The sequence below is a fragment of the Trichosurus vulpecula genome, chromosome 4 (assembly GCF_011100635.1).
Source record: "Trichosurus vulpecula isolate mTriVul1 chromosome 4, mTriVul1.pri, whole genome shotgun sequence".
NCBI lineage: Eukaryota > Metazoa > Chordata > Mammalia > Diprotodontia > Phalangeridae > Trichosurus > Trichosurus vulpecula.
This window is the reverse complement of record NC_050576.1, coordinates 62,616,133-62,643,310: the sequence shown is the minus strand read 5'-3', so window position 1 is coordinate 62,643,310 and position 27,178 is coordinate 62,616,133. Positions and strand designations below refer to the sequence as shown.

General features: G+C 38.1%; 1 protein-coding gene across 4 annotated transcripts in view; it reads left to right on the top strand.

Moving 5' to 3' along the window:
- NME7 (NME/NM23 family member 7) overlaps window positions 1-27,178 on the top strand; it is a 212,146-nt gene that overhangs the window by 117,520 nt on the left and 67,448 nt on the right. For 3 of the 4 annotated variants that reach the window (XM_036753524.1, XM_036753523.1, XM_036753526.1), the window contains exon 11: window positions 2,755-2,862. In XM_036753524.1, coding sequence (XP_036609419.1) covers window positions 2,755-2,862 — 108 coding nt within the window. Of the gene's footprint in view, window positions 1-2,754; window positions 2,863-6,042; window positions 6,115-27,178 lie in introns of those variants that run through there. The other variant, XM_036753525.1, reaches the window with a different exon arrangement.

The window sequence follows — 27,178 nt, the reverse complement described above, 5'->3', positions numbered from 1 at the left end:
GGTTGTTCACAGTGTCTTTGTAATCCTCATTCTATTTTATTTTCCCAGTTTGGATTTTGGAGGTCATTTTGGGTGCTGGCATTTGCCCTTCTACTGCAGGATTACCTGAGCAGAAGTTTTAGTGGTTTCTGTACTTATGGCAAGCTGCACAGTAACCAAACCTTTGTCTCAATTGGGGTTTGGGAGGAATGCGTCAGGAATTTGGGAGAGACTAAAAGGCTCTGCAGAGCCTCTGAAGGCAACAAGTCAACATTATGTGCCACCAGTTTCATTTTTCACATGACCTGGCTTTCTGAATTCTGCACTCATTACAACATTCGTGCAAGCACACATTCAGCATTCATGCAAAATTACACATACATTCACACCCACCTTTCTAACTGCTGGGACCTTAAGTGTTCTGATTGTCTTGTAATTATTATTATTTTCTTAAAGGGAATTATAAAACCTCGTTCCTCTGAATATCATAAAGATCATAATAGATATACATCATCTGAAAAAATTTATATCCAATCTGGCAGTAGGTGGGGAGAGACACTAAATGGAGCCTGAAGGTTTCTTATAGAGCTATATTTTTAGGATGCTAGGAATTCTGAATTTAACGAGTATACCTGATGCTTTAGAGATGAGAAAACATGAAGTCATTTTATCAATATATTTATAGAAGGAAATGATTGAACTAAAGTGAAAACTTTAATTTCTAAAGGAGATAAGAGGCATCTACTTAATATTTTATGGTTTTATAATTGATGATTCATCTTTGGAATAATAGAAGAATAAAAGTACTTCATCATATTTTAGCAGTAGATTATTTCTTCATGAATGATTTATGTATTCCAAAATTTCTGTTACTTGATTATTCTTTATCATTTTAATATAAAAATTTGAGAAAATTCTCTTAATATACATGTTTTAAAAACTGTTTTAAGGCAGAGGAGTTGTTTTAACCTTATTTAAATAAATCTTTCACGATTAATTTCAAGTGGTGAAATTTTATCTTGTTTTTGGAACTCCATGAATCCATTGCATTTTAAAAATGACTGCTGTGAATCTGCTGAGGGCTGGGAGATAGCAAGAATAAAATGGTTGCTGTCTTACTTTTGTGTGTGTGTGTGTGTGTGTGTGTGTGTGTGTGTGTGTGTGTGTGTGTTAGAGGAGGTAGAGAGATTATTGCTCAACTATAATGGAAAGATTCCTAGTCTTAGAAAAGAAAAACCTGTCTTTGAGGTCTTGCCCTGGTGCTTCTTAGCCATGTGACAGACATTGGGTAAGTCACTTAACTATTCTGAGCCTCACTATCTTCAGCAATAAAATGGAGTAATGTATATTCAATCAATAAACAAGCATTTCTTAAGCACTCTGGTGCCTTGCACTGTGCTAGGCGCCTAGGGATATATTTAGGAAGAATGAAACAACCCCTACTCTCGAGAAACTTCCATTCAAATAGGGGCGAAGACAAGTACATGGAATACACATAAATTCCAGATAGTTCAATACAAAATGACGAGGGAGAATGGACGGTAGTAGAATAGGGGATCAGGATGGGCTTAACGTAGAAGGTGGCATTTGAGCTATCTTGAAGGAAGAGTTTCTGTGAGGCCGTGGTGAGGAGAGAGGGCATTCCAGGCATGGGCAGTAGTCAGTGCAGTGGCAGAGTTGGGAGGTGGAGTGCAGAGTGTGAGGGACAGAGAGAAAGCTAGCTTGGCTAGATACCTATACTACCTATCTCTTAGAGTCTCTGAGGGACTAAAATAAGTAAATGATGTCTGTGAAAGTGCCAGCAACAAGAGCTAGTAGTGTCTCTGAGATAGTGTTCAAACATAAATCTTCCTGGCCCTGTGGCCAGCAGACTAAACACTGTACCTCTTAGATGTGGCAGGGAGATCAGGAAAGGATTCTCATAGAAGATGGCATTGGAACAGAGCTTTGAATAGAATAAGAGATTCTAAGAGGTAAAATGCAAGGGGCCACACAAATAGCAGCAAGGTTAGCTTGGTTGGATTGCAGAGTGGAGGGAGTGGAATATGTATAATAAGGTGAGCAAAGTAGATTGAGTCTAGGGTGGTGAAGAGCTTTAGGAGTCTAAAGGGGTCTTCAGAACAAAAAAGTTGGAGAACCCTGATTTAGCACCATGCTTTGAATACAATGGACATTTAATAAATGTTTCAGTTAAGTTGAGAATAATGTACAAATAGCTTTGCTATAAATGTGAGCTAATAAAATCATACAATTTATACTTTCTTATTAACCTGTTATTGGATGCCATTAAATCTGTTCTTTTTAATGAGTTGAGAGTTCCATTATTGATATAAAATATAGGATTATAATCATTATTGAACTAGGCATATAGTTTTATCTTAATAATCTTAACAGTAAAAAATTCCATTTTTTTTCCTCTCTGACAGTAGTTTAAACGTATGTTTGCAAAATTGGACAGCGAAAAAGCTTTACAAAAGTCTTAAAATATGGTTCCTTCTTTTCCTTTGGCACTAATTTATCAGAAATTATTATAAATAGATTTTCCATACAACATATATATATATATATGAATATACCTATACCTTTATTCACCTGTATATATGTCCTATGAAAAAAATCTGTATATTAAAGTCATGTATTAGGTTACATATATGTTAGGTTATATCAATATTGAGTTATTTAATAATATATTAGGTTATTTAAGAACTTCATGTCTTTGATAATTTTCTTCCTAATACCATACTGACTTTATTTTTATGTAAATATATTTCACAGGAAATAGCTCGTCATCTCCGCCCTGGAACCCTCCGAGCTCTCTTTGGGAAGAGCAAAATTCAGAATGCTGTTCATTGTACTGATCTGCCTGAGGATGGTCTTTTAGAGGTAAGATGCGCAAGGACCAAAGTCCTGTAAATTTTTTAATCATTGTATTTTTCCTAAGTAAGAAAACTTAAAAAAAAATTGGTCTGTGAGATTACATGCTTGTTTTACAAATAGAGTGTGAGTCTGTGAAAGACCCTGTTGGTAGAGCGGCCCCTGACATGCTGGGTAGAATGCTCCCTTTGGAGTCCAAATTACCTGGACTCACCTCCTGCCTCTTATACTATCTGTGTGACCTGGGAAAGTAATATACCCTCTTGGAGCCTTACTTTCCTCGTCTGTAAAATAGGGATAAATGGGGATAATACTGCCTATAGTATCAGCTGTTGTTATGAAGATGAAATGAGATGATGTATACTTTTTGTGTTGTAGACTTTGAAACCTTATTTAAAGGTCACATATTGGTTATCAGCCTTATAGGTTCCTAATTAGGTTTAATAGACATTGTAATAATCCATGATTTCAAATGCTTTACTGTTAAGTGGTATATTTTGGGGCTTAGTAAGGTTACTAAAGATTTAACAAAAATTTAATCAAATAAAGACTTTTGGTAAATATATTAACTATCACTCCAAATTGTAATATGTGAAAGCGTCTCAAGTTAGGGTAATAAAAGCAAAGCACTCTAAAGTTCCATCTATGCAACCATTTGCCAAAATAGCCAAAGCTCTTGGTTTGCTTGAACAGTCACATTTTCCATACATGTAAAGAACAATGGAATGGGAATCTGGTGGCAAGGGTTCCATTCCATTTGTTCTGATAACTAGCTATATAGCTTAGGGTAAATAATTTTCTTTCCCTGAGCTTCAGTTTCCTTCTCTGTCAAAGGACTGGGTTGGACTAAATGATAATTAGGAACCTTTTATCTCTAAAATCTTATAATTCATCTTCAATCAAGTTTTACTTTGTAGAAGGCCTCCATTAGTCTATAGCCTTCCCTATTCCAGGGAGACAAACATCTATGTCTTTAACTGGTAAGCTGAAAAGGGCATCCAAATTAAAAAAAAAAAACTGATTTCTTTTACTATTAAATACCAGCTTCAAGGAATGGGCTATCTTAGGATGAGTCATATTCATAATAATAATAAGATAGCTGACATCTGTAGAGTGCTGTAAGATCTCTACTAGGCACTGTACAAATGTCATATCGGATCCAAGGACAACAAAAACTTACCAGACCCTAAATACCCATTTGTTTTCTTTGATGTAAGATTTATATAAGAGCTTTGAGTAACTAAGCTTTTATCTTCTGCACAGTGATGGAAACTTGATGATCTTTTCTACTATTCTAAATGGCCTTATAATAAAACATATCTTGCACTTAAGAAGCCGACAGGCGATAATCTAGGTTTACAAAAAAGATAAATGAAAGAGCCATTATTCACTCTCCTGAAGGATACTTTACTTTAAAAAATGATTTGTCATAAGATTCATTTAAGTATAGAGTTCCTCTAGTGAATTTAAAATATGGTGAAATGATATAATTTACAGAAATTAACTTTACATACTTTTCAAAAACATGAAAGTTCTTTATAATATATACTTTTAAAAGGAATTTTGTGCTTTGTGATTATATTTCAAGAGACTTCTGAGTACTTAAAGGGAATCTCACTCTAGTGTATAGTACAACAGGATGCAAACACATATACAATAGTTCTGATTGTATGCTGGTTGTACATTGGTAATTGAAAATACTACATACTATAGACCAGACAAAGGTTTTTGAATTGAGCTATGTGAACTTGTTTTTTTAAAAAATATTTTAATAATTACTGTAAATATAATTAGGTTCCTTTGTAATTCTATACATTTTATGCCTTTAAAAACATTACTCTAAGAAAGAATCCATTGGTTTCACCAGACTACCAAAGAGGGCATGACAGAAAAAAAGACAAGAATTTCTGACCTAGAGAAAATGAGGACTAAGATAATTTTGGAGATTAGACAACAAGCTTGGCCTAGAGATGTAATGTAGAAAAGATGAAGGGCTTCAGTTATCTAGACAACTACTGGAATTATCTCTCTTTATTCCCAGAAGAGTTTCTTGATTTGCCTTGATTATTATCTAAATTTTCAAAGGGTAGAGGGCCCAGTTAAGAGAATTTCTATTCTGGATCTGATTCTCACCACCAACGATAAACTGGTTCCTAGGGAGAATATCATGGCAAAGTTGGAAACCATTCGAAGTTGTAAATGGTGGTACAGATGGAAAGGAAAACTAGGAATGAAATGTCATGAACCCTAGATTTTCGGGAGGAAAAATTTCAAGGGTTCACTGAGAGGATGAGTATGATCCTATGGCTTAAAAATCTCCTGGCCGAATGGGCCCAGGAGACCTGGGGAGTCTCAAGAATAAAATTCTGAAGACCCAGAGAAGAACAACTCCAAGAAGGAGGAAAAGGAAGGGCTATGTAAAGTGACTACTGTGAATACACAGAAAGCTCTTCAGCAAACTTAAAAACATAGAAAATAGAAACAAAAGCAAGTAGTAGAGAATAAATGCTAAACCCCTTGTCCTGTGAGGATAATGTAAGAAGCACAATATGCACAGTGAAGGAAGCAAAGGACAACCAAAAGGCCTTGGTTTTATTACTAACTTCATTGAGGAAGGAGGAGAATGAAAGAAAGGACTGAAGGATGGAAGGGAGCGTGATAAGTTATGGAAAGAAAAAATGAACTCATTGACTCTGATTCTGCATCTCTTTTTCTTTTTCTTGACAAGGAGAATGATTTGGGGGCTGTACAGTATAGCACAAGTGGCTGGTAGGGAGTTGTTATCTAAGACAAGGAGAGAGAGAGAGAGAGAGAGCTTAGCTGTTCTTGATGAATTTGAGTTACCTGACCCAGATAAACTCCATCCTTAGTGGCAGTGTTATTGTAGAGTCAGTCAGTGATCTCTCAAAGATTTTTGAGAATGGGAAAGTTGATGCAAGACTAGACAGATATATGTTTATTTTCCTAATTTTCAGAAAAGAAAAAAGTAATTGGAGTCGTAAAACTGTGGCCAGGGAATAGGCAGCTAGGTAATGCAATGGAGAGAGCATTGGGCTTGGAGCCAAGCAGACCTGAGTTCATATGTATCCTCCAGTGTTTACTGGTTTGTGTGACTCAGGGCAAGCCACTCCACTTTGTTTCAGTTTTCCCAGCTATGAAATGGGACTAATAATAGCCTGTATCTTGCAGGGGGTGTTGTGAGGATCAAATGGAACTGATTGATGACCAAGGCCAGAGTCTTCATTGATGTCTTGGTGTCAGCTTGGAATCAGATCTCTAAGGGAATGGGCCAGGGACCTGTGCTTTGTAAACGGAGACTCGGTGACTACAATAAAGACCTCAACGAGGTGTTTATGAAATTTTCAGATGACACACACCTGAGAGGGGATGGCTGACGTGTGTCATGGCAGAGTCAGGATGCAAAGAGATGTTTGAAAAGTTACTATTTGGGGATGAATTTAAAATATAAAACTTCATAGGGATAAATGTACATTCTTACTCTTGCTTTCACATGGTCCGCTTCACGTTCACAAGATATGCAGCACTAGAGGTGATGAAGTGGTGCAGTGAATAGGGCGCTGGGCCCGGAGTCAAGAATACCTGAGTCCAACTTTGACTAAGATATTTACCATCTGTGTGACCTTGGATGAGTCACTTAACCCCTGTTTGCCTCAGTTTCCTCATCTGAAAAATGGGGATAATAACAGGACCTACCTCACAGGGTTGTTGTGAGGCTCAGATTAAATCATTTTTGTAAAGTGCTTAGCACAGTGCCTGGCACATGGTAGGTGCAATATAAATGTTAATGACAATGATGAATGATGAAATTAATAGACTGGTTTTTCTAAAAAAGATCAGGGGGGTTTTAGTGACCTGAAAGCTGAGCATGAGTTACTCATGAAAGGAGGCAGGAAGATGGAGGTCATGATCCTGCTGTTCTCAGCCCTGGCTGCACCATTTCTAGAGCAATGTGCTCTGTGCATCACATTTTAGGAAGGATGTGGATGAGCTCAGGAGTATCCATCAGGACAACTAAAAAGGCAAGGTCCTCTTCATTAACCAGCATGGACTTGGTTGAAAGAGGTGAGGACATTTAGCCTAGAAAAGAGAAGATTTAGGGGTAACATGATAATTGTCTTCAGGCATTTGAGCTGTCAGACAGAAGAGACAGTAGATATATTTTGCTTAGCCCAGAAGGGCTAATTTGGGGCAATAGGTGGAAATTGCAAAGAGGCAAATTTAATTTTGATATGAAGGAAAAAACCTCCTACAGCAAGAACTGCTCAAATGTGTAATGGGGGCCATGACGGGCAATGGACTTAACACTCTATGTGTTGAAGCAAATTCTGGGTAAACTTTTTTCAGTTATGTTATTCAGAAGACTCTTTTTTAGATTACTTTTGGCTAGTTGTCCTCTGAGCTCCTATCCAATTCCGAGGTTTTTTTGATTCTTTGCATTATTTCTAAATAAGTATTGCAGATTGTCATTTATACTTGGTGGGAGGTCCGTATCTTAAGTCTGCTTCTACATACTGATACTTTGAATGCTGCGCTATATTCAGACATTTTCTTATAGATGGTCACAGGGCAATAATTCTGCATAGGTAAATTTTAATCATATTCTTGATCGTACTGTTTCACATTTTAGAATGATTTTTACCCACAAAAGGAAAGAAAAATTAGCAAATATATTACTATAATTTTTATAACTTTTCCAAGGTAGTCATTTGTGTATTAAGTTATCCAACCTTGATTAAATAAAAGCATTTACATTATTAGCTAATAGTGTAAAACTTTTAAAAATATGAGAATAATCAAATTTACTGTTCATTTGATTTTAAAACCCTGTTTTGTTAACTTTAAAGTTTTCAAAATAATTCAGTTTATTAAATTTTTATTATATTTTAATTCAGAATGAGTGACTAGTTAATTTCATTCTTTTGGATTCCTAGTTTATCAATTCTTTTTTTATGAAACATGAAAGACTTTTAAAAAAATTAAAGCAAGAAGTTAGGCTATATATCTTACCCACTCGTTACTAAAGAACAAAAATCATTCACTGGGGGCACAGTTGTTTGCAGTGTCCAGCTAGGGAGGGACAGTCTTTCTGTTTTCCCTCTAGCTGGGGAGGAAGGACAGCAGAAAAAACTGGTACATGATGACATTGAAATTCTACATTGGTCTTCAGTGGCTGATTCTGTTTTTAAGAGCAGAGGTCAGAGGTGTGAGCAGTACAATGCAGAAGAACAATACAAACTTATAAGTATGTGTTAGCACAGCTGAAAGCATCAGGAGAATATCATTCAGATGCTGGATGGCAGCCACCCACAGCTTCAAAATGAAGCATCAGAGGAATTGTCTTTGTGAGAAGAAGCACAGACTCTCCAGTCACAGTTATAATTAAGCATAATTGGCATCCCCGTATTGGTCAGCTCAGAATCAAATACCTGAAAGTTCTTGTCAGCGTGTGCTGGGATGACCAACACAGGGAGCCCAGCCACCTTTCTTCATATATGGAACCTGATTAGAACCTGCATTGTGGTTTTGTTGGGCTTTGGTGCAATGTCCTGAATCTCAGGGTCAGCCAGGAGAGAACGGTTCCTCAGGCTCGGCTGAACTGCTGATCCAGACTACTGCACCCAGAGGGTTACACCAGAGCAAAGAATACCATTCGACCTCACTCATCGTTTGCTCCAACTCCCTTATTTTACAGGGGAGGAAAATGAGACTCAGGGAAGTGCTTTGATTTGCTCAGGGTCACCCTGGTAGTAAATGACAGAGTCAAGATTTAAACTCAGTTCCTTTGCCTCCAAATCCAAACCTCCAAGAGGTGGGGGGGCAGAGCCAAGATGGCAGCTGGAAAGCAGGGACTAGCGTGAGCTCCCTGCCAAGTCCCTCCAGAAACCTATAAAAATGGCTCTGAGGCAATTCTAGAACCGCAGAACCCACAAAACAGCAGAGGGAACAGGGCTCCGGCCCAGGACAGCCTGGATGGTCTCTGGGTGAGGTCTATCCTGCAGGGAGCTGGGAGCAGAGCAGAGCGGAGCAGAGCCCAGCGTGAACAGCACGGACCAACCAGACCAGGAGCTGGGTGGAGTGTGCCCTAGCACCCTGAATCAGTGAGCTGCAGCAGTTACCAGACTTCTCAACCCACAAACACCAAAGACAGCTGAGAAGGTTAGTGGGAAAAGCTGCAGGAGTAGAAGGAGTTCCCCATTTGGCCACCGCCCCCAGGGCAGTGGAGGTGGGGCAGCTAAAGAAGTACAGCTGCAGTTGCTTCAGGCCCCAGGCCCACCTGGTTGGAGGAATTAAGTGGCAGATCAGAGAAAGAGTGAAGAGCCTGCTGAAGATCTAAGTGCAGTCCGGGTTGGGGGTTCTTGAGAAAGGAGGAGAGCTGGTGTGGCAGAGCTGGTGCATCCCCCCAGGCGTGGAACATAGTTCTCTAAACTCTACAAGGAGTCATACCCCACTGAAAAACTCAAGGGTCAAGTTAGTTGGCTGGGAATATGGCCAGGCAGCAAAAACGCACCCAGATTAAGTCTCAGACTTTCGATTCTTTCTTTGGTGACAAAGAAGACCAAAACATACAGACAGAAGAAGTCAGCAAAGTCAAAGAGCCTACAACAAAAGCCTCCAAGAAAAACATGAACTGGTCCCAGGCGATGGAAGAGCTCAAAAAGGATTTGGAAAAGCAAGTCAGAGAAGTAGAGGGAAAAATTGGGAAGAGAAATGAGAAGGATGCGAGAAAACCATGAAAAACAAGTCAATGACTTGCTAAAGGAGACCCCCCCAAAATACTGAAAAATATACTGAAGAAAACAACACCTTAAAAAATAGACTAACTCAAATGGCAAAAGAGCTCCAAAAAGCCAATGAGGAGAAGAATGCCTTGAAAGGCAGAATTAGCCAAATGGAAAAGGAGGTCCAAAAGACCAGTGAAGAAAATACTACCTTAAAAATTAGATTGGAGCAAGTGGAAGCTAGTGACTTGATGAGAAATCAAGATATTATAAAACAGAACCAAAGGAATGAAAAAATGGAAGACAATGTGAAATATCTCACTGGACAAACCACTGACCTGGAAAATAGATCCAGGAGAGATAATTTAAAAATGATTGGACTACCTGAAAGCCATGATCAAAAAAAGAGCCTAGATATCATCTTTCAAGAAATTATCAAGGAGAACTGCCCTGCTATTCTAGAGCCACAGGGCAAAATAGAAATTGAAAGAATCCATCGATCGCCTCCTTAAATAGATCCCAAAAAGAAATCTCCTCGGAATATTGTCACCAAGTTCCAGAGCTCCCAGATCAAGGAGAAAATATTGCAAGCAGCCAGAAAGAAACAATTTGAGTATTGTGGAAACACGATCAGAATAATCCAAGATCTGGCAGCTTCTACATTAAGAGATCGAAGGGCTTGGAATATGATATTCTGGAGGTCAATGGAGCTAGGATTAAAACCAATAATCACCTACCCAGCAAAACTGAGTATCATGCTCCAAGGCAAAATAGGGATTTTCAATAAAATAGAGGACTTTCAAGCTTTCTCAGTGAAAAGACCAGAGCTGAATAGAAAATTTGACTTTCAAGCACAAGATTCAAGATAAGCATGAAAAGGTAAACAAGAAAGAGAAATCACAAGGGACTTACTAAAGTTGAACTGTTTTGTTTACATTCCTACATGGAAAGATGACATGTATGATTCATGAGACCTCAGTATTAGGGTAGCTGAAGGGAATATGCATATATATATATGTTTATGTATGTGTATATATATATGTGTGAATGTGTATGTATGTATATATGTATGTGTATATATATATATATATATATATATATATATATATATAGAGAGAGAGAGAGAGAGAGAGAGAGAGAGAGAGAGCAGACACAGGGTGAGCTGAAGATGAAGGGAAGATATCTAAAAGAAATAAAATCAAATTAAGGGATGAGAGAGGAATATATTGAGAGAGGGAGATAGGGAGAGATAGAATGGGGTGGATTATCTCCCATAAAGGTGGCAAGAGGAAGCAGTTCTGTGGGAGGAGGGGAGAGGGCAGGTGAGGGGGGAATGAGTGAATCTTGCTCTCATCAGATTTGGCCTGAGGAGGGAATACCATACATACTCAATTGGGTATCTTACCCCACAGGAAAGAAGAGGGAAGAAGATAAAAAAGGGGGGATGATGGAGGGGAGGGCAGATGGGGGTGGAGGTAATCAAAAACAAACACTTTCGAAAGGGGACAGGGTCAAGGGAGAAAATTCAATAAAGGGGGATAGGTTGGGAAGGAGCAAAATATAGTTAGTCTTTCACAACATGAGTATTGTGGAAGGGTTATACATAATGATACACATATGGCCTATGTTGAATTGCTTGACTTCTTAGGGAGGGTGGGTGGGAAGGGAAGAGGGGAGAGAATTTGGAACTCAAAGTTTTAAAAACAGATGTTCAAAAACAAAAAAAAAAGTTTTTGCATGCAACTAGAAAATAAGATACACAGGCAATGGGGCATAGAAATTTATCTTGCCCTACAAGAAAGGAAGGGAAAAGAGGATGGGAGGGGAGTGGGGTGACAGAAGGGAGGGCTGACTGGGGAATATACACCATCTTGGAGTGGGCGGGAGGTTAGAAATGGGGAGAAAATTTGTAATTCAAACTCTTGTGAAAATCAATGCTGAAAACTAAATATATCAAATAAATAAACAAATAAACCAAATCCAAACCTCCTTCAGCTAGATCACATAGAATAACTGGCCTCTCCTGCATTCATGCAAACAACAGCATAGGGCTGGGCATCCTAGTAAGGTCCTTGGGGATGGGTACTAGGCTCCTCATAATTCAGTTCAAAAAGTATTGACCAAGGGTCAAGTACAAATCCACTGTCCTTTGTACTATGCCATGCTGCCTCACGGAGTATCTGGGAAGGTTTTATTAGGTTATCAAGTTGTAGTCCCTAATGGCCCAAGACTGCTTCCTGGGCACTGATCCCTGGACCAAGGACAGCCTGTCACAAGAAACCCTCATGTTCTTGTTGTGGCCTGAATGTCTTCATTAGCCCAGTTATTCTCATGGAGTCACAACCTCATATCTAATTTGCCGACTTTAAAATGTTCTCCGATTTATACATATATATGTGTGTGTATATATATATATATATATATATATATATATATATATATATATATATATACACACACATACACACACACACGTATATTTGTATAAGTGTGTATCTATCTACATAGATAAACATGTATGTATTTATATGCATACATATATACATCTTTTTGAAATTCACTCATTTGGCATTTCAGGAACTCTCTTCTTCCTACTAGATTATCACAAAATATGGAACAAATTTGTCCAGTTTATCTACATCATTTTTTCACTCCATGGAAATTTTCATTTTCCATAGAGGTATATAACATCATGTCGTTGGAATAGTTGTTGTACATATTTAACCTGTACTCCAAAGATAAGTCCAGAGGTCACTGATAAAAGCCATCTTGCAGTTTTCTTACCACACCCTAAGCACAAGCTTTCTTTGTTTTGCCACCTTTCCAATCTACCAAACCACAAACCGTAATGTCTTAAGGACATGTAGATCCTGGAATTGGCATTTTTGTAAGGTCATTTACTTTGGACTATGGAAATATATGCAGGTAGGTTTTTTTTAAAGATTGGTTACTTAATAACTGAGGCAAAAATGAAATATGCTGCTCTACACGCAATAAAGAAGCGTGGACTCAGTTGACAATCATCTCTTGGTAAAGGTAGGTGTCACGGTAGATAGAGTACCTGTAGTCAGGAGGACCTAAGTACAAATCTGGCCTCAGATACTTACTAGCTGTGTGAACCTGGGCAAGTCACTTAACCCTCTTTGCCTCAGTTTCCTCATCTGTAAAATGAGCTGGAGAAGGAAATGGCAAACCGCTCCACTATCTCTGCCAGGAAATCCCCAAATAGAGTTACAAAGAATTGGACATGGCTGAACAACATCCTCAGAAACATTTCTTAATGACATCATTGAGCCTTCAAGACAACTTCCCCAAAATACTACGAACAGAAGAATATCTATAGATAGTGTTTTCAAAAAAATCCATCAGGAATTTTTACAATCTATGTCAGCTTTCCATTTTAGTGTACAACAATGCTGTCAGGCCAGAAAATCTTGGTATTGATTGTCAAATCTTTCATGATGAAACTTGAATTGTCTCATTCTTTGTTTTGTGAACATGGAGTAGAGGGTGCTAGTGTCCTCTCTATCATAGTATCTGACTTGTGCGTATACCCTTGAAGTATGTCACAGTGAAATTTTGCCCCGTGCTGGACATTGAACACAGTAATGATGAATCTCCTGCTAGGACTTTGATTTTAGCTTGACCGTTCAATAAATTCCCCAAGTAAGGTACCTTATTCTATATGATTTATGTTATTTCCGTCCTTTATATGTTGTGGAGTCTGGAGTTCAATGGATGTTCATGCTTTATGTGGAGCTAAGGTATTATTTTGGGAGGTCAAGGGAAAGCATGCTTTATGCATTTTCATTCATCCTCCTCTAAGAGTTTATGACTGTGATCACATTAATGGAAGTCTTGGGAGGAAGGCCCTCATCTTTCTAATTCTGCTTAGGTATCCAACAATTGGAAGATCATGTCAAAATTTGGTTGCCTGCAGAAGTTCATCAGTATTGTATGCCAGTTCCATGATAGCATTCTTGTAAGGGTTCTGGATAACAGATGATGCTCTCACATCTTCCCTGTCACCAGTGGAGTGAAGAAGGGCTGTGTGCTTGCTCCAAAGCATGATGTTTTCATCAATGTTGTTAGATGGTTTTCCTGAGGACAACATCAAAGTCAGCTACCGCACTAATGGTAAATTATTTAACTTGAAAAGGCCACCAATCAAGACTAAAGTGTAGGGAGAGTTGGTGCACTACTTTCTGTTTGCAGATGATTGTGCACTCAATGCAGCCTCTGAGGCTTAAGATGAAACAGAATATGAATTGATTTTCTGTCACTTGTGCTAGTTTTGGCCTGACGATTAATATCAAGGAAACAGAGGTTCTCCACCAGCTAGCACCTCACCATCCATATGTGGAACTGTCAGTTAAAGCAAATGGAGAAGTTTTGAATGCTGTGGTTAAGTTTTCTTACTTTGGCAGTCTGCTTTCCAGGGATGTCCACGTAGATGATGAAGTTGATGTACACATTGCCAGAGCTAGCTCAGTGTTTGGAAGGTTCCGAAGAAAAGTGTGGGAGAGAAGAGGTTTTAGGCTGCCTACCAAACTGAAGGTCTATAGAACCCTGTGCTGACCTCATTGTTGTATGCCTGTGAAACCTAGACAGTCTACCAGCGCTATGACAGGAAACTGGATCGCTCTCATTTGAATTGTCGTAGGGAGCTTTTGAAGATCACCTGGCAAGATGAGTTACTGTATACTGAGGTCTTTTCTCCAGCTGAAGTGCCAGGCATTCAAACTCTACTGCAGAGTGCAAGTGTGATGGTCTGGCCACATTATTCAAATACCAAATGCACATTTGTCTAAATGACTATTTTCAGAGAACTCACACAGACAATTGCTCACACAGAGGTCAGAAGACATGATACAAAGACATTCTCTAGGTCTCTCTGAAGAACTTTAGAATTGATTATGAGACACTGGCACGAGACCATGCAGCATGGTGTGCCCGCATCAAAGAAAACACTGTGCTGTATGAGCAAAGCAGAATTGCAGTAGTTCAAAAGAAATGTGAAATGTGCAAATTTAGAGATGTCTCCACTCCAAATATTTATATGTACTATTTTGTGCCTGACCTGTGGTAGAGCCTTCTGAGCTCATATTGGTTTAATCAGCTATGGTCAGATACATTGCACCTTGATCCTGACATAGTAAGGTCAACAACCAACCAGATATTCAACACTTTCTTAGAAAGGTCACATTCCTTACACTTTTACTTTAAATTACAGTTATTAAAATGTAAGCTATGTTTAGTTTTTTGGAATAATTTATTTACATGTGGCCACTTGCCATTTAAGTATAATTAAAAGCCTTCCAGTTTAAGGCAGATTGTTAATGTATACGTAGGTGGTCACTAAGTCATGTACATAACTAGGTCCCTCAGAGTAAGGGAGGAAGAGTCACAAATTATTTTCATAATCCTCTTGTAAAATTGCCAAACTACAGTGTGCTGTATTTCATGTAGAATTCTATTCATTCAGCTAGTTAATATTTAAATTATAGCATCTAGTAAAAAAATGAACTCATAAGTTCTTACGTAGAACACAGGCTCTTTGGATTGCCTTATCTAAACTTTGTCTTCCATAGGTCTAGCATAATGCTCTGCACACAGTAGGCATTTAGTAATTTCCCCCGCCTAGACCACATGCTCTTGCGGTGATCGATTACCTAGTATTTACAAGGACCTTCACTAAATTCTGTGGGGGATTCAAGTAAATTTACTGCTCAGTTTCTTCTCTAAAGAACCTTCCCATTTTAGCTGGTCATAAATCACAGATACATAAGAGGATGTATATGATTTGGGTTTTCAGAGAAAAGGGAAGGTGACATGAGCAAAAACAGGCTGGTTTGTTTGGAAGATGGTAGATTGATCTGGTAGAGAGGGATCAGGTAAAGAAATATTGTGAGATGATATAGCAAAGGTCAGAATATGGGTCCAGATTATGGAGGGCTTTTAAAGCCAGACCCAAAGGTATATAATTTACACTATGGGTAATGATTTCAGGAAATAATGTGATGAAATGGTATTTTAGAAAGATCAATCTGGCTGATTGCATGCAGAGTGGATTGGAAGAGATAGAGGCAGGAGGAAGATAGTGTGATACTCCAGGCAAAAAGTAATTATGACCTAGACTGTGATGTTGGCGTTTAGGAATGCTCTTGTACCTCAAGAATATATTTGTGCAATTTATTTCCACCATATTGCAAAAGTAGAAAATGACATTACAGGGCCAATAAAACAGTTCCTCTTAGGGTTAAACTGGATAAATGAGTGAATTTTATCTGTTTTTCACTAAATCTAAAACACAGGTAGACCTGGAATAAAATAGTTTTAGAAAAGTGGAGCTGGTTATTCTTTGTGTGCTATAACCAATCTTAAATGTTTGTACTTTTCCACTTGAGAAACAAAATATGTCCCTTTAGAAGGAGCTCCAAGGTCAGCATGCAGATTGCTAGAATCAATGAAATAACAAGCCTAAATTTAGTTCTCTTTGTTTTTCTGTTTTTTTTTTGACCCCTCCTCTCTTCTCATCCTCTCTTTTGATCCTAGCAATTAAACGAGACATGTGCATATCTTTTTTTGCAGTGAAAATTAGGGGTAAAAGTGAGAAAGCCTATAAACAAATGTTTTATGTAGGAGAGCTCTTCCCTGTTTTTATTATTTATAAAGAAGTTGCAGAAATATAGAACCTGACACCTCTACCGATTTCATGTTCCTCTTGATCAAATGATGATTTAATAATCCTAATGTTTTAAATGAATAATAATGATGATGATAACTAACATCTAGCATTTACTATGTGCCAGGCACTGTGCTAAGTGCTTTATAATTATTATCTCATTTGATCCTCACAACAATCCTGTAAGTTGGTGCTACTATGATTCTCATTTTACAGATGAAGAAACTGAGGCAAACAGAATGTGAGTGGCCCAGGGTCTCACAGCTGGTGTCAGAAGTTGAATTTGAACTCAAGTCTTCCTGACCCTGGGCCCAGGACTCCGTGCCAGCCACCTCGCCGCCTAAAAATATGATCAATTCATTATTTTACCCAGTGACAGGGTGGATTCAGAAAGGCTGGCATAGCTACTTGAAGTCTAGAAAGAATGCAGTAATCATAATTTGCCCATTAATGCACACAGCCAGTTCCTTTTCTCTTAAAGTATATTCACTAGGATTCTGATAAAAGAACACTGAATAAATATTTTAAAATAACTGGACAGTTTCCAGTGTTTAAGAAACCCCAAAACATAAATTACTGGAAAGCAGTCATAGGTGAAGCTAGGTTTAGACCAACATCTTATATCATATATGCAACAGTAAACACAAAATGATTATGTGGCCTAAATATTAAAGGTCGTACTAGAAAAATTAACAGAAAACCCAGATCAGGTAATCTAAGGCTCAGGGGCTGAAGTCTTAACCAAACAAGAGATATAGACAACAACAAAAGAGAAAATAGATAGTTTCAGTCACATGAAATTGAAAAGCTTTTGCACAAACAAACATAATGCAGCTAATATAATTGACATAGTCAATGGTGATTTTGTGTATTTTGTGTGTTTTAAAAAAATACATAAGACCAAAAGCTATCCCCTATAGCAACAATCTGCTAGCAGCTACTGTGGCTGCATAAAACCACCAACAACAAGCACACTGAAGGCCGCTAACAGAGGTTCTTTTAATCTGCTTTACTAAGGAAAGCAACGTTAAGGGGTTAACAATCTTACTTTAATCCAACATACAAATATCATTCACTTAGTTCAGGAGAAAGAGCCAGCAACCTGAGCTTCGGAGCAAATACAAACAAATTGCAAACATACACAATATAAACAGACCAAATTACAATTCAGGAAAGCATCAACATCTGGCTTTACAAGCTGGGGGGCTCTTAAAACAGCCACCCAAAGGCCCATGTCACTCTTCTAGTGACTGAGAGCCCCAAGGGAAAACACCAACCTCTGGGTATATGTATATATATGTATACACACACACACACACATACACATATATACACATATATATACACACATATACATATACATATACACCATTTGTTTCAACAATCTGGCTAGCAGCTTCTGTGGGGGTGTAAGATCCACCCACAGCCAGCACCCAGAAAGCTGCCAACAGCACAGGTTCTTTTGATCTGCTTAACTAAGGAAAGCAAGGTGAAGGGGTTGACAAGCTTACTTTAATTCAGCATACAAATATCATTCACTTAGTTCAGGGGAAAAAGCCAACACCCTGAACTTCAGAGAAAATTACAAACAAATTACAGACATCAACAGACAGACCCAATACAATTAATTCATAGTTACCAACATCTAGGTTCAGCCCGGGAGCTCAGAACAAGGGAGCTCAGAACAAGAACATATATATATATATATATATATATATTTAAACCCATGTGGCCTAAAAGCCTCTGGCGTCAAAAACCTGTGACTCAAAATCCATGCAAACCAGGCTTTCCCTTGAGGCAAGGAGGTCATCAAAGACTCCTGATCCAATCAAACAAACACAGGCCAGACTCTTCAAGGGTACTTGATTAAATAAGTGCTAAAAGAGAAAACAGTAAAATAAAATCCCACCTTAATTACTGATACATCCCCCAATAGCTAGGTGACCAAAAAGGATATGAATGAATAGTAATCAAAAGAAGGATTACCAACTATCACCCATTTGAAAAACTATTCCAAGGCATTAATGATAAAAGAAATACGAGTTAAAATGAGGCTGAGGTTTCACCTAGCAAATTGACAAAGATGACGGAAGATGAAAATAGTTAATGTTAGAAGGGTTGTAGAAAAACGGCTACACTAATGCATTTCTGGTGGAGCTGTGATTTGGTATAACCATTCTGCAAAGACATTTAGAATTAGGCAAAGAAACCAGTCATTCATTCAGGAAGTAATGCCATGTAACAGGCCGTGTGCCAGTGCTGGAAGTACAAAGGGTAAAAACAGTCTCTGTCTCAAGGGGTTTACATTCTAATGGAGGAGACAGCCTATACATAAGTATGTAATATATACAAGATACATGCAGAGTAGATGGAAGATAACTTCAGAGAAGGAGGTACTAGAGACCAGGAAAGGCCTCCTGTAGAAGTCAGCTTGAGTTCTAAAGGAAGCCAGGGAAACTAGGAGAGAGATAGGGATTATGAGGGACTGCATTCCAGGCACAGGGGTCAGCCTATGCAAAGCACAGAGAGAGGACATGGAGTGTTGTGTGTGTTGGATGGCCAAGTGTGTGAAAAACAGGTGATCATTAAATTCAGAATTCAGTTTACCTAAGACTTGTAATGTGTAAGAAGACTGGAATGATAGAAAGTGGCCAGTTTGTGATGGAGAGTTTGTATTTTATCATAAAGGTAACAGGGAACCACTGGAATTTCTTAATTAGTGAATGAAAAATCCCTAGATTCATGCCTTCCAATCCATTTAGATGCTGGCTGCCCCCAGAAACTCTGCTTTCTCTTCTGATTCAGGATGTTATCCATGGAGACACAGCACTCTCTCAGAGGAAGTGGTCTCACTGAGCACAAAATCCCTGCAGATATTGTAAGGTCCCCATGTCTCACCACCGAATATATCTCTCCCCTTTTGGGGAATGTTCTTCAGTGGGATCCCTTCCCCCCACCCCCACCACTAAGTTAAGATCTTCCCCTTCCTCTGTTCATTCCTGCTTTTTGGCACCTCATCCATTGTCCTGCAGTCCCCTCTTCTTGCTAAGAGACTTCAGGAGATCTCCTGTTGTTTTTGCAGTAATGTTTCAAAGTCTTCTCCTTTATTGTACATCCATCTTTTTTGTTGATAATTAGGCTCAAGTATGTAGGGTATATCCCTCTGTTATGGCTTATTTCAGAGGAGTCTCTTTCTGTGGCCCTGTGTCCATCTGTTGTGGCCTATTTCAGAGGAACCTCTGGCAGTGGCCCTCATTCTTCCACTTGAAGTAAAGGAAGTCTCTAAGGCCTGACATCCCTCTGGCTCCATCAGTCATGAGTAGGGGGGTGTGGAGAGGCTAGGAAAAGCAATCCAGAGTCTCACTAAGCTATATTCTGTACCCTTCTCATTCTTCTTGACCCAGACAGGAAGCCTTCGGCCTAAAGGGAGGAGGCCTTTGAATAAAAAATGGAAACACTAGTCCCCTCCTCCCCCTCCTAATATTGGGGATTATATCCCAAAATACTTTTGCTTTTTGAAATGTTATTCTGTTCCCTTCTCTGGCTTCTGGTGGGTGCAGAATAGTCTTGTGTTATTTCAGTTTCCTTTCTTTTATATTTGAAGAACTTTCTTCTCATTGCTTGTAGAATTTGTTGTTTGTCAACCAAAGTGTTATATTTAACCACTATGTGGTCTTAGAGTTTGATGCTGGTTTTTGTTGTTATTGTTATTGGTTTTTTCCCCCAGAAGCAATCTGGGGCTACTTAGATTGTTTCCTGTGCTCAGAAGTTCTGGGCAGTTTTTTTTTTATTTCTTTTGTGATGACTTTTAGGTTTTTTGACTTGTCAAATTGTTCTGGGAGGTGTCTGATTCTTAAGTTGTCTCCATACATCCTGTCTTTGAATCAATGTGTTTCCTTCCCTCCTACCCCCATAGAGATTGTATGTCCTTTTCATATTACTTCAACTTTGATTTCTTCATTGGCACCTTCTCTTTCACCTTGTACACAGCTCCCACCCCTTTCTGTAACCCTGACAAGCCCCAGCTGGATGTTGTCCGTTATTTTGGTAGCAGGCCTCCTGCAAGACTCCAGGGATTTTGCAGCCCAGGTGCTTCCCAGATCCTTTCTTCTACTCTACCTTTTGTGACTGGAGTGGGCTGCCTAGGGGCTTGGCTGCCTCCTCACAGACCTGATTCTCTCTCTTACTGTGACTTAGGTGTGGGCTGCCTGAGTGTTATGCTGCCTGGGGGCTGGTCTGACCCTTGGAATAATTTTATAAGAAAGTCTGGGGAAGAATATGTCACCTGAACTTACTGAGATTCTTATTCCTCTTCTCCTGCTGCATTTTAGCTTCAGAGTCAAAATAGAATAAACATACTTGCAGATGTGTGTCTTTTAACAAGATTCCTAGTGTGCACTAATTATGTGTCCTACTATGTGCCAGGCACTCTTCTAAGCATTATAGAGAAAAATAAACAAAACAAAATTCCTATAGTTTCTGCTCTCAAGCTGGTCACAGTCTAATGGAGGAGACAACATGTAAGCAGACAACTACAGAAAAGATAAATAGGACATCATCAACAGAGGGAAGGCACTAGGATTGTTAGGACTCCCCAGTCCATAGGTGTACGACCATTCACTGGCTGGAAAAGTACTGATTTTAAGAACCAACCTTCCTGAATAATGTTTTACCATGCTAACACATAGAAAGAATGACTAATATGAGCTTCAGTTCCATGCACCAAAAAGTTAAAGGTCTGCATAACCCATAAACAAGAATACATACATTTCCCTGTACATCAACAAAATGATTAAACTCCACCTATCTAGAAAGAAATGTGGCTTTTGTTGAGTAATTAGAAGGAAAACCAAAAGGAACATGGAGAAGAACCTTATTAATATTCTTTAAAATATTTTGTTAACAATAACAAACAACTAAATTAATATTATTAGTAAATATATAATTTTTTTCCATTTGTTACATTTTTATTGATATCTTCTGTTTTTTTACATCACCTTAATTTCTCTCTGTACCTCTCCCTCTCCTGCCATTGCTTATAACAAAGGATTTTTAATACATAATTTTATAAATAAAGAGTTTCCATGGATTAGTGAATAGAAGGCCATCTTTGTAAGCAGGAAGACCTGGGTTCAAGTTCTGCTTTTGACATATTCTATCCGTACTACAGTGGGCAAGTCACAACTAATTAGGACCCCAAACAACTCTCAGAGACCTTAAATACAGATATGTTCATAATCTGCATTGAGAGGAAAGGGTTTTTATGTCATGAGTTCTGTTCCCTACACCAATGAAATCACAGATTCCCCAGCCCCCCAGCCCCTCAAATCCATGGATCAAAGGATTTCCAATCTCACCTTTGTATAGCACCAACTATGTATAGAATATTGCCATGAACACTGAGAAACACAGCAACTGATTTAAGGAGATACTTTTAAAATAGAGATAATGGTTCAATATAGAAGAGCAAATAATTCACATTGTCATAAAAGCCACCGATAGATGATTTGAATCCAGTACCAGTGAGGGGAAGTCTTCTATATATTGTTCAAATTAAGATACTTGTGTCTCCTCTGGGAGAAATTTTGAATTATTGTTGACTGTGCTTTTTGGTCTTCTATTGCCTATGAACTTAAAAAATGAGCAAGAAGGGAGAATTAAAAATTCCCATTCACTGTATTTTGCTCCCTGTAGTTTGACCCTGAACTTTTGCCTTTGCTCTGCAAAGTGCTTCATGACTAAGCCCAGTCTAAGTTAATAAGTAACTCTCAGGTGACTGATTGGGAGCCAGGAGGAAGGAGATGGAATGGAGCGTAAAATATCATTGACAATCAGAATTATCCCACTTTTCATTCATAAAACATTACTTCTATCCTGTTTTAACTTAAACATGAAAACTGATAAGCTTACTGCATTTTGTTGGCAAGAGTAGCCTGTGGGTATGCCTATTTAGGCAAGGGAGAAAGCAGAATAATAAGATAGAGAAGAAGAAATACCGGTTAGTAGGGTTTTTAAAGAACAAATATAGTGAAAATATATATGCTGCTGCTTTTGTAAGGCTTTGGAGTTCTTTATCCAGGTTGCGTACAGTCTCCAGAAGGCAGATGTTCCTGTACTACCACATGGATGGTGAAAGATCTCATGAGCAGCTTTCCTTTGAGAGATTGTGAGACTATAAGTGCCCTCACTGATAAATAAATTCATCGAACCAGAAGACCAATTATGAGGACATCTTGAAGGGAACTATTCCATATTAAACCTCACTAAACTAAACTAAACTTCACATTGTTTTCCATTAGAAAAGTATAGATAAAATTCAAACTATACTAGCTGCTATTTTAAAACTTGTTGCCGAAAGGCAGCCTGAAAGTGCACTGAGCTTGACTTTGGAAGAGTTAGGTTCCTATCCAGACCGTGGATTTTCATTTATTGAGAATTCTGAGTGTGGCAGGTGAGTGATCAAATATGCCCTGATAATCCTGCTGCAAAATTGACACATACTAATCCCCAAGGGATTTAAGTGATTTGAAAATTGTATCTCGTTTGTTCTTATTATATGCCTAGGGGATGAATCGAGGATAGATATTATTTTCATTTTAAATGACAGTTAGCTACTACCAAAAGAGGTGAGGTAACTGTTTTGGTTACCTAGCAATCTGGGACTAGATCATCTAACCTCCAGAAGATGGGTTCTGACCATTTGACCACTCTCAAGTGAACATGAGTTAAATTATCTTTTTCCGGATTAGATTTCTTAGGATCTGGTTCTGTATATACTACCATTTTACTATCAGGAAGAGGTGATTGGATCATAGCATTAGAAACTTTTAAGATTTATTTTTATATAGATTATTGAAATTTGACATTATTTTATTATTTGATTCCTGGGAAGAGGTAATGAAAGATAGAAATTTATGCTTACTGTGTCATATTCCCCAGAGTTCTGTGTTTGTCCCATAGTGGGCACTCAATAAAATGTTTGAATGAATGAAAGGTTGACTCTATACTTCCATGGCTTTTCCCTCAGCTTTAGCTATTTTACCTTTCTGACCATCGTAATGGCAAACAAAGTGGGACTCTTTGCTGTTTTTTCTTTTGGAGTGCTTCTCAGCGCAAAGGCAATCAAGTGCCATTGATTGAGTCTTGCCTTTGTTTGAATCAAGAGTCTTTGATTGAATCAAGAGTCATTGATTGGAAACAGTATATATATATATATATATATATATATATATATATATATATATACTCTGAGGTTAGCATTTTGCTTTGGGGGTTCACTCACTGGAAGAATGTTCCTGTGATTTGACCAGATGAGACTCTGGGTAGCCATTAAGGAGCCCCCTGGCCTTGAAAACCCAGATGTAGTGCTTCTCTTTCTGGTAACTATGTATGTATTGCTGTGGACAAACAGTTAGAAGCCCTGTCTACTGACTTGTGTTATTTGCTCTTAGATAATTTCTGCTTGTAATTTCTGTTTGTGTTTTCTCTGAAGTTCAGGGTGCTGACTTTTTCCCGTGAACTAAGTGAATGATATATGTATGTTTCATTACAGTGAGATTGTAAACTCCTTAAAGTTGCTTTCCTTAGAAAAGCAGATCAAAGAACCTTGCTAGCAGGCCTCCTCTGTGCTGGTGTTATTGGCCTTACACCTCTACAGCAGCTGCAAGCAGCATTGTTGTTACGACCATCCACAGAGTATATCCACTTTTGTCAAATTTATTTGAATTGTCTTTGCAGGCAGTCACAAAATTCACTATAAGTTTATTTTATCAAACCTATATTTGATTGTGAATACACAGGCATTCTGGGACTAGAAAGGTTTCATTTCAAAAATATTGTTGGCCTTTGAAAATAAGAAATATCAATGATTGTTAAAGAGACAAATATGCAACCCAGTTATAAAGATGATTACATGACTATTTAACTCCTATTTTTCCTCCCCAAGCTCCCAAATAAACTTAAATGCTTTACTCCTCTCTATCAGGTCCCTTCTCTCCAACAAGTTGTTTCCCTCAACCTATTAATTCCATTCTCTTCAAGAAGCAGACTGTCTTGTCACAAGAGCAGAGATGGACTCTCCACACATGTTTTAGACTTACCCTGGTCCAAGGGTGGAGAACATGCTGTCTTGAGGCCACGTGTGGCCCTCTGTGGCCTCAAGTGCGGCCCTCTGACTGAATCCAAACTTTGGTGAAGTGGCCTGGAGGTCGCAGGTTTCCCACCCCTGACCTGGTCTATTACTCTTATTTAAGCTCTTCATTTCTCAGGATCTGGTTTAAGATAGGGGAATGGCAGCTTGTGGGATAGGTGTGTTTCAAACCCGCTACCCTCTAGATTTTAGGATAGGCAATATACAATTTCAGGGACATTGTTCTGATGTTATATTAGAATTGAAAGACAACCTTAATTTTTTTATTTTTGCGACAAATTTTAAATTGCAAGGAGTTTAATCTAGTTTGTAAATGAATAACAGCCAAAGGCATAAAAGAACTGAAATAATTTTTTTTGCTTGGAAATTTCATGTAGGTAGCTTTCTGTACAAAGTTCTTCAGCAGTTCTTGTTACACATTAACTTTTAGTTACTGTACAATCACCCCCTAGGAGCTAAGTACTCATGCTTACTATTCATAGGGCAAAAGAGACTCATAAAACATTACACAGCAGCAGTCCAGAATGTGGCATTGAACTTTTCCATAAGGGTGTTGCTCATGGACATTTTTCTGTCAATGGCCCATGAGCTATTAATTTTTTAAAAATTATTTTTTCTACTAAACAGCAATTTTGCACTTGAGTCCTATAATTGAAATCAGTACTAACATTCATAATTCAGGGTAAAATACTTTTAATTATCTTAGAATGAATTAAAATATTATACTATTCACTCTACTGTATTAAGTAGCTATCCCTGATGACCTTAAGTGTTCTATTTACTAATATATTCCACTGTTTCAACTTACTAAGGCATCTGAATCTGATTTTTAGGCTTGCTTTAAATTCTCTATTCTCACTGAACTTTGGTTCTTAGAGCCATTCTGGCTGTTAATCAGAAAAAAATGTGAATTTTTATCACATCAGCATGATGGAAGTGTTTGCATTACAATGAATACCTAATTCATTAGAAATTTGATACTGTGCTGGTGAAAGAGAGAATTTTAAAATGTTAGAAAGAATTTTTTTTAGAAAGCCCACTTATATATAAATGGACTTGATGCTGATTTAAAAAAAAAAGATAGCTTTTAAAGTTTACTTTTCCTATAAAATCTCAGTAGTTTATCTTATTTCTAAGTTATAAAATAAAAAATTAAAATTCTAAGATGTTATAAAATAACATAAATTGTATTTAGAATTGTTTAGGAAAATTGATAAAATAACACATATTTGATAAAATAAAAACTGTGCATTTTTTTTATTCTTCTTACAATTATTTGAGGCTGATGATTCAGACAATCATTATCTTTTAAAGCCAAAAGGTTCTTCTTTGTGTCGCAGTTTCCTCATCTATAAAATGAGGATTTTGGACTAAGTGATGTCCACTTTTCCTGCCAGCTATCAAATGCTGTGACTCTTTCACCTTAAGGAACCCATAGTCCAACACTGTATATTTGAGCTTCTATGATTTTAACCAGAACATCCAGTAGGAACTCCAACTACTATTAACATCTTTTCCAAGGTGAGGACGCTGAATCAGAGAGGCAATATCTGAGTTTGCCTAAAACTAGACCCTGGGTTCCCAGATTTCCATCTGGTCCATGCTCCTCCTCCATGTTTTCTCTGTTGTTTTCTTCCCAAAGAATATTGAACTTCTCCAGTTTTCAATGACTAATTTTCCTCCTTCCCTTTGTTCATGGAGAGAGAAAGGAAATACATTGGATTCTTTTTTCTTGTATTGTTCTAAGTTAAATGCCTTATCAGTCCGAAGCACTTGTTGGCTGTACCTCAAAGCCGTGAAATGAATGCTCAGGAGAACAAGATTCCTTATCTGAGAATACCAGGCATGCTGAATATACTGCAAGAGCAGCGCTTTTGCTTCTAAGTCTGTCCAAAGTCTGTAAGCACATTGGAATGAAGTTTAAAAGTTCGTTTACCTTTTCACAGAGTCATAGATTTCAGAGTTGAAAGGAACCTAAGCAGCTCTTAAGTACAACTCCTTCCCTCTCCTTGTGCCCCCCCATCTCTATTTTACAACACTCCACTTATGCATGATCATGGAATAATAGCATCAATAAAATGTTTCTAAAAGAAAATTAAGGTCATGCCAAATTACAGATGGCCTTAAATTCCAGGAAGAAAGAATTTGAGTTTCTGTTGGAATATAATGGAGGCCATCCAGAAATGTAAAGCACAAGAGTGACGTGTGTTCTATTCACAAGACAGATTATCCGGGGTAGACTGAATGGATGCATGTTAACACATTGAATGGTACAGCCAGCATCTGGAAAGATCCCAGCAGTCCAGAAAAATACTATGAATCTGAGATTAAACGTAACAGAAATAGGTGTAAATTCTTGCACTTGGGTTCAGAAAACCAACTGGAAAAGTACAAGATGGGGGAGGAGTGGTTGAACAGAAGTTTTTGTGGAAAAGACCTCAGGGTTTTAGGGATCTGAAAGCTCAATGTGAGTCAACAGGGAAATTTGGCAGATAGAAGAAAACAGTTCTGAATGAGGGAGGTGAGAGTCATTCTGCACTCAGTCCTTGTTAGAGTTTATCTGGAGCATGATGTTCAGTTCTGGGTACTACATTTTAGGGGGAAAAAAGTTGATAAGGTGGAATACTTCCAGTAGGTAGATCCTCAGCTAGAATAGTAAAGACCTTCAAGATCTTGTTACATGGGTGTCACTTGGAGGAACTGGGGATGTTTAACTTGGGAAGTGATGACTTAGTGGGGACAAAATAGCCA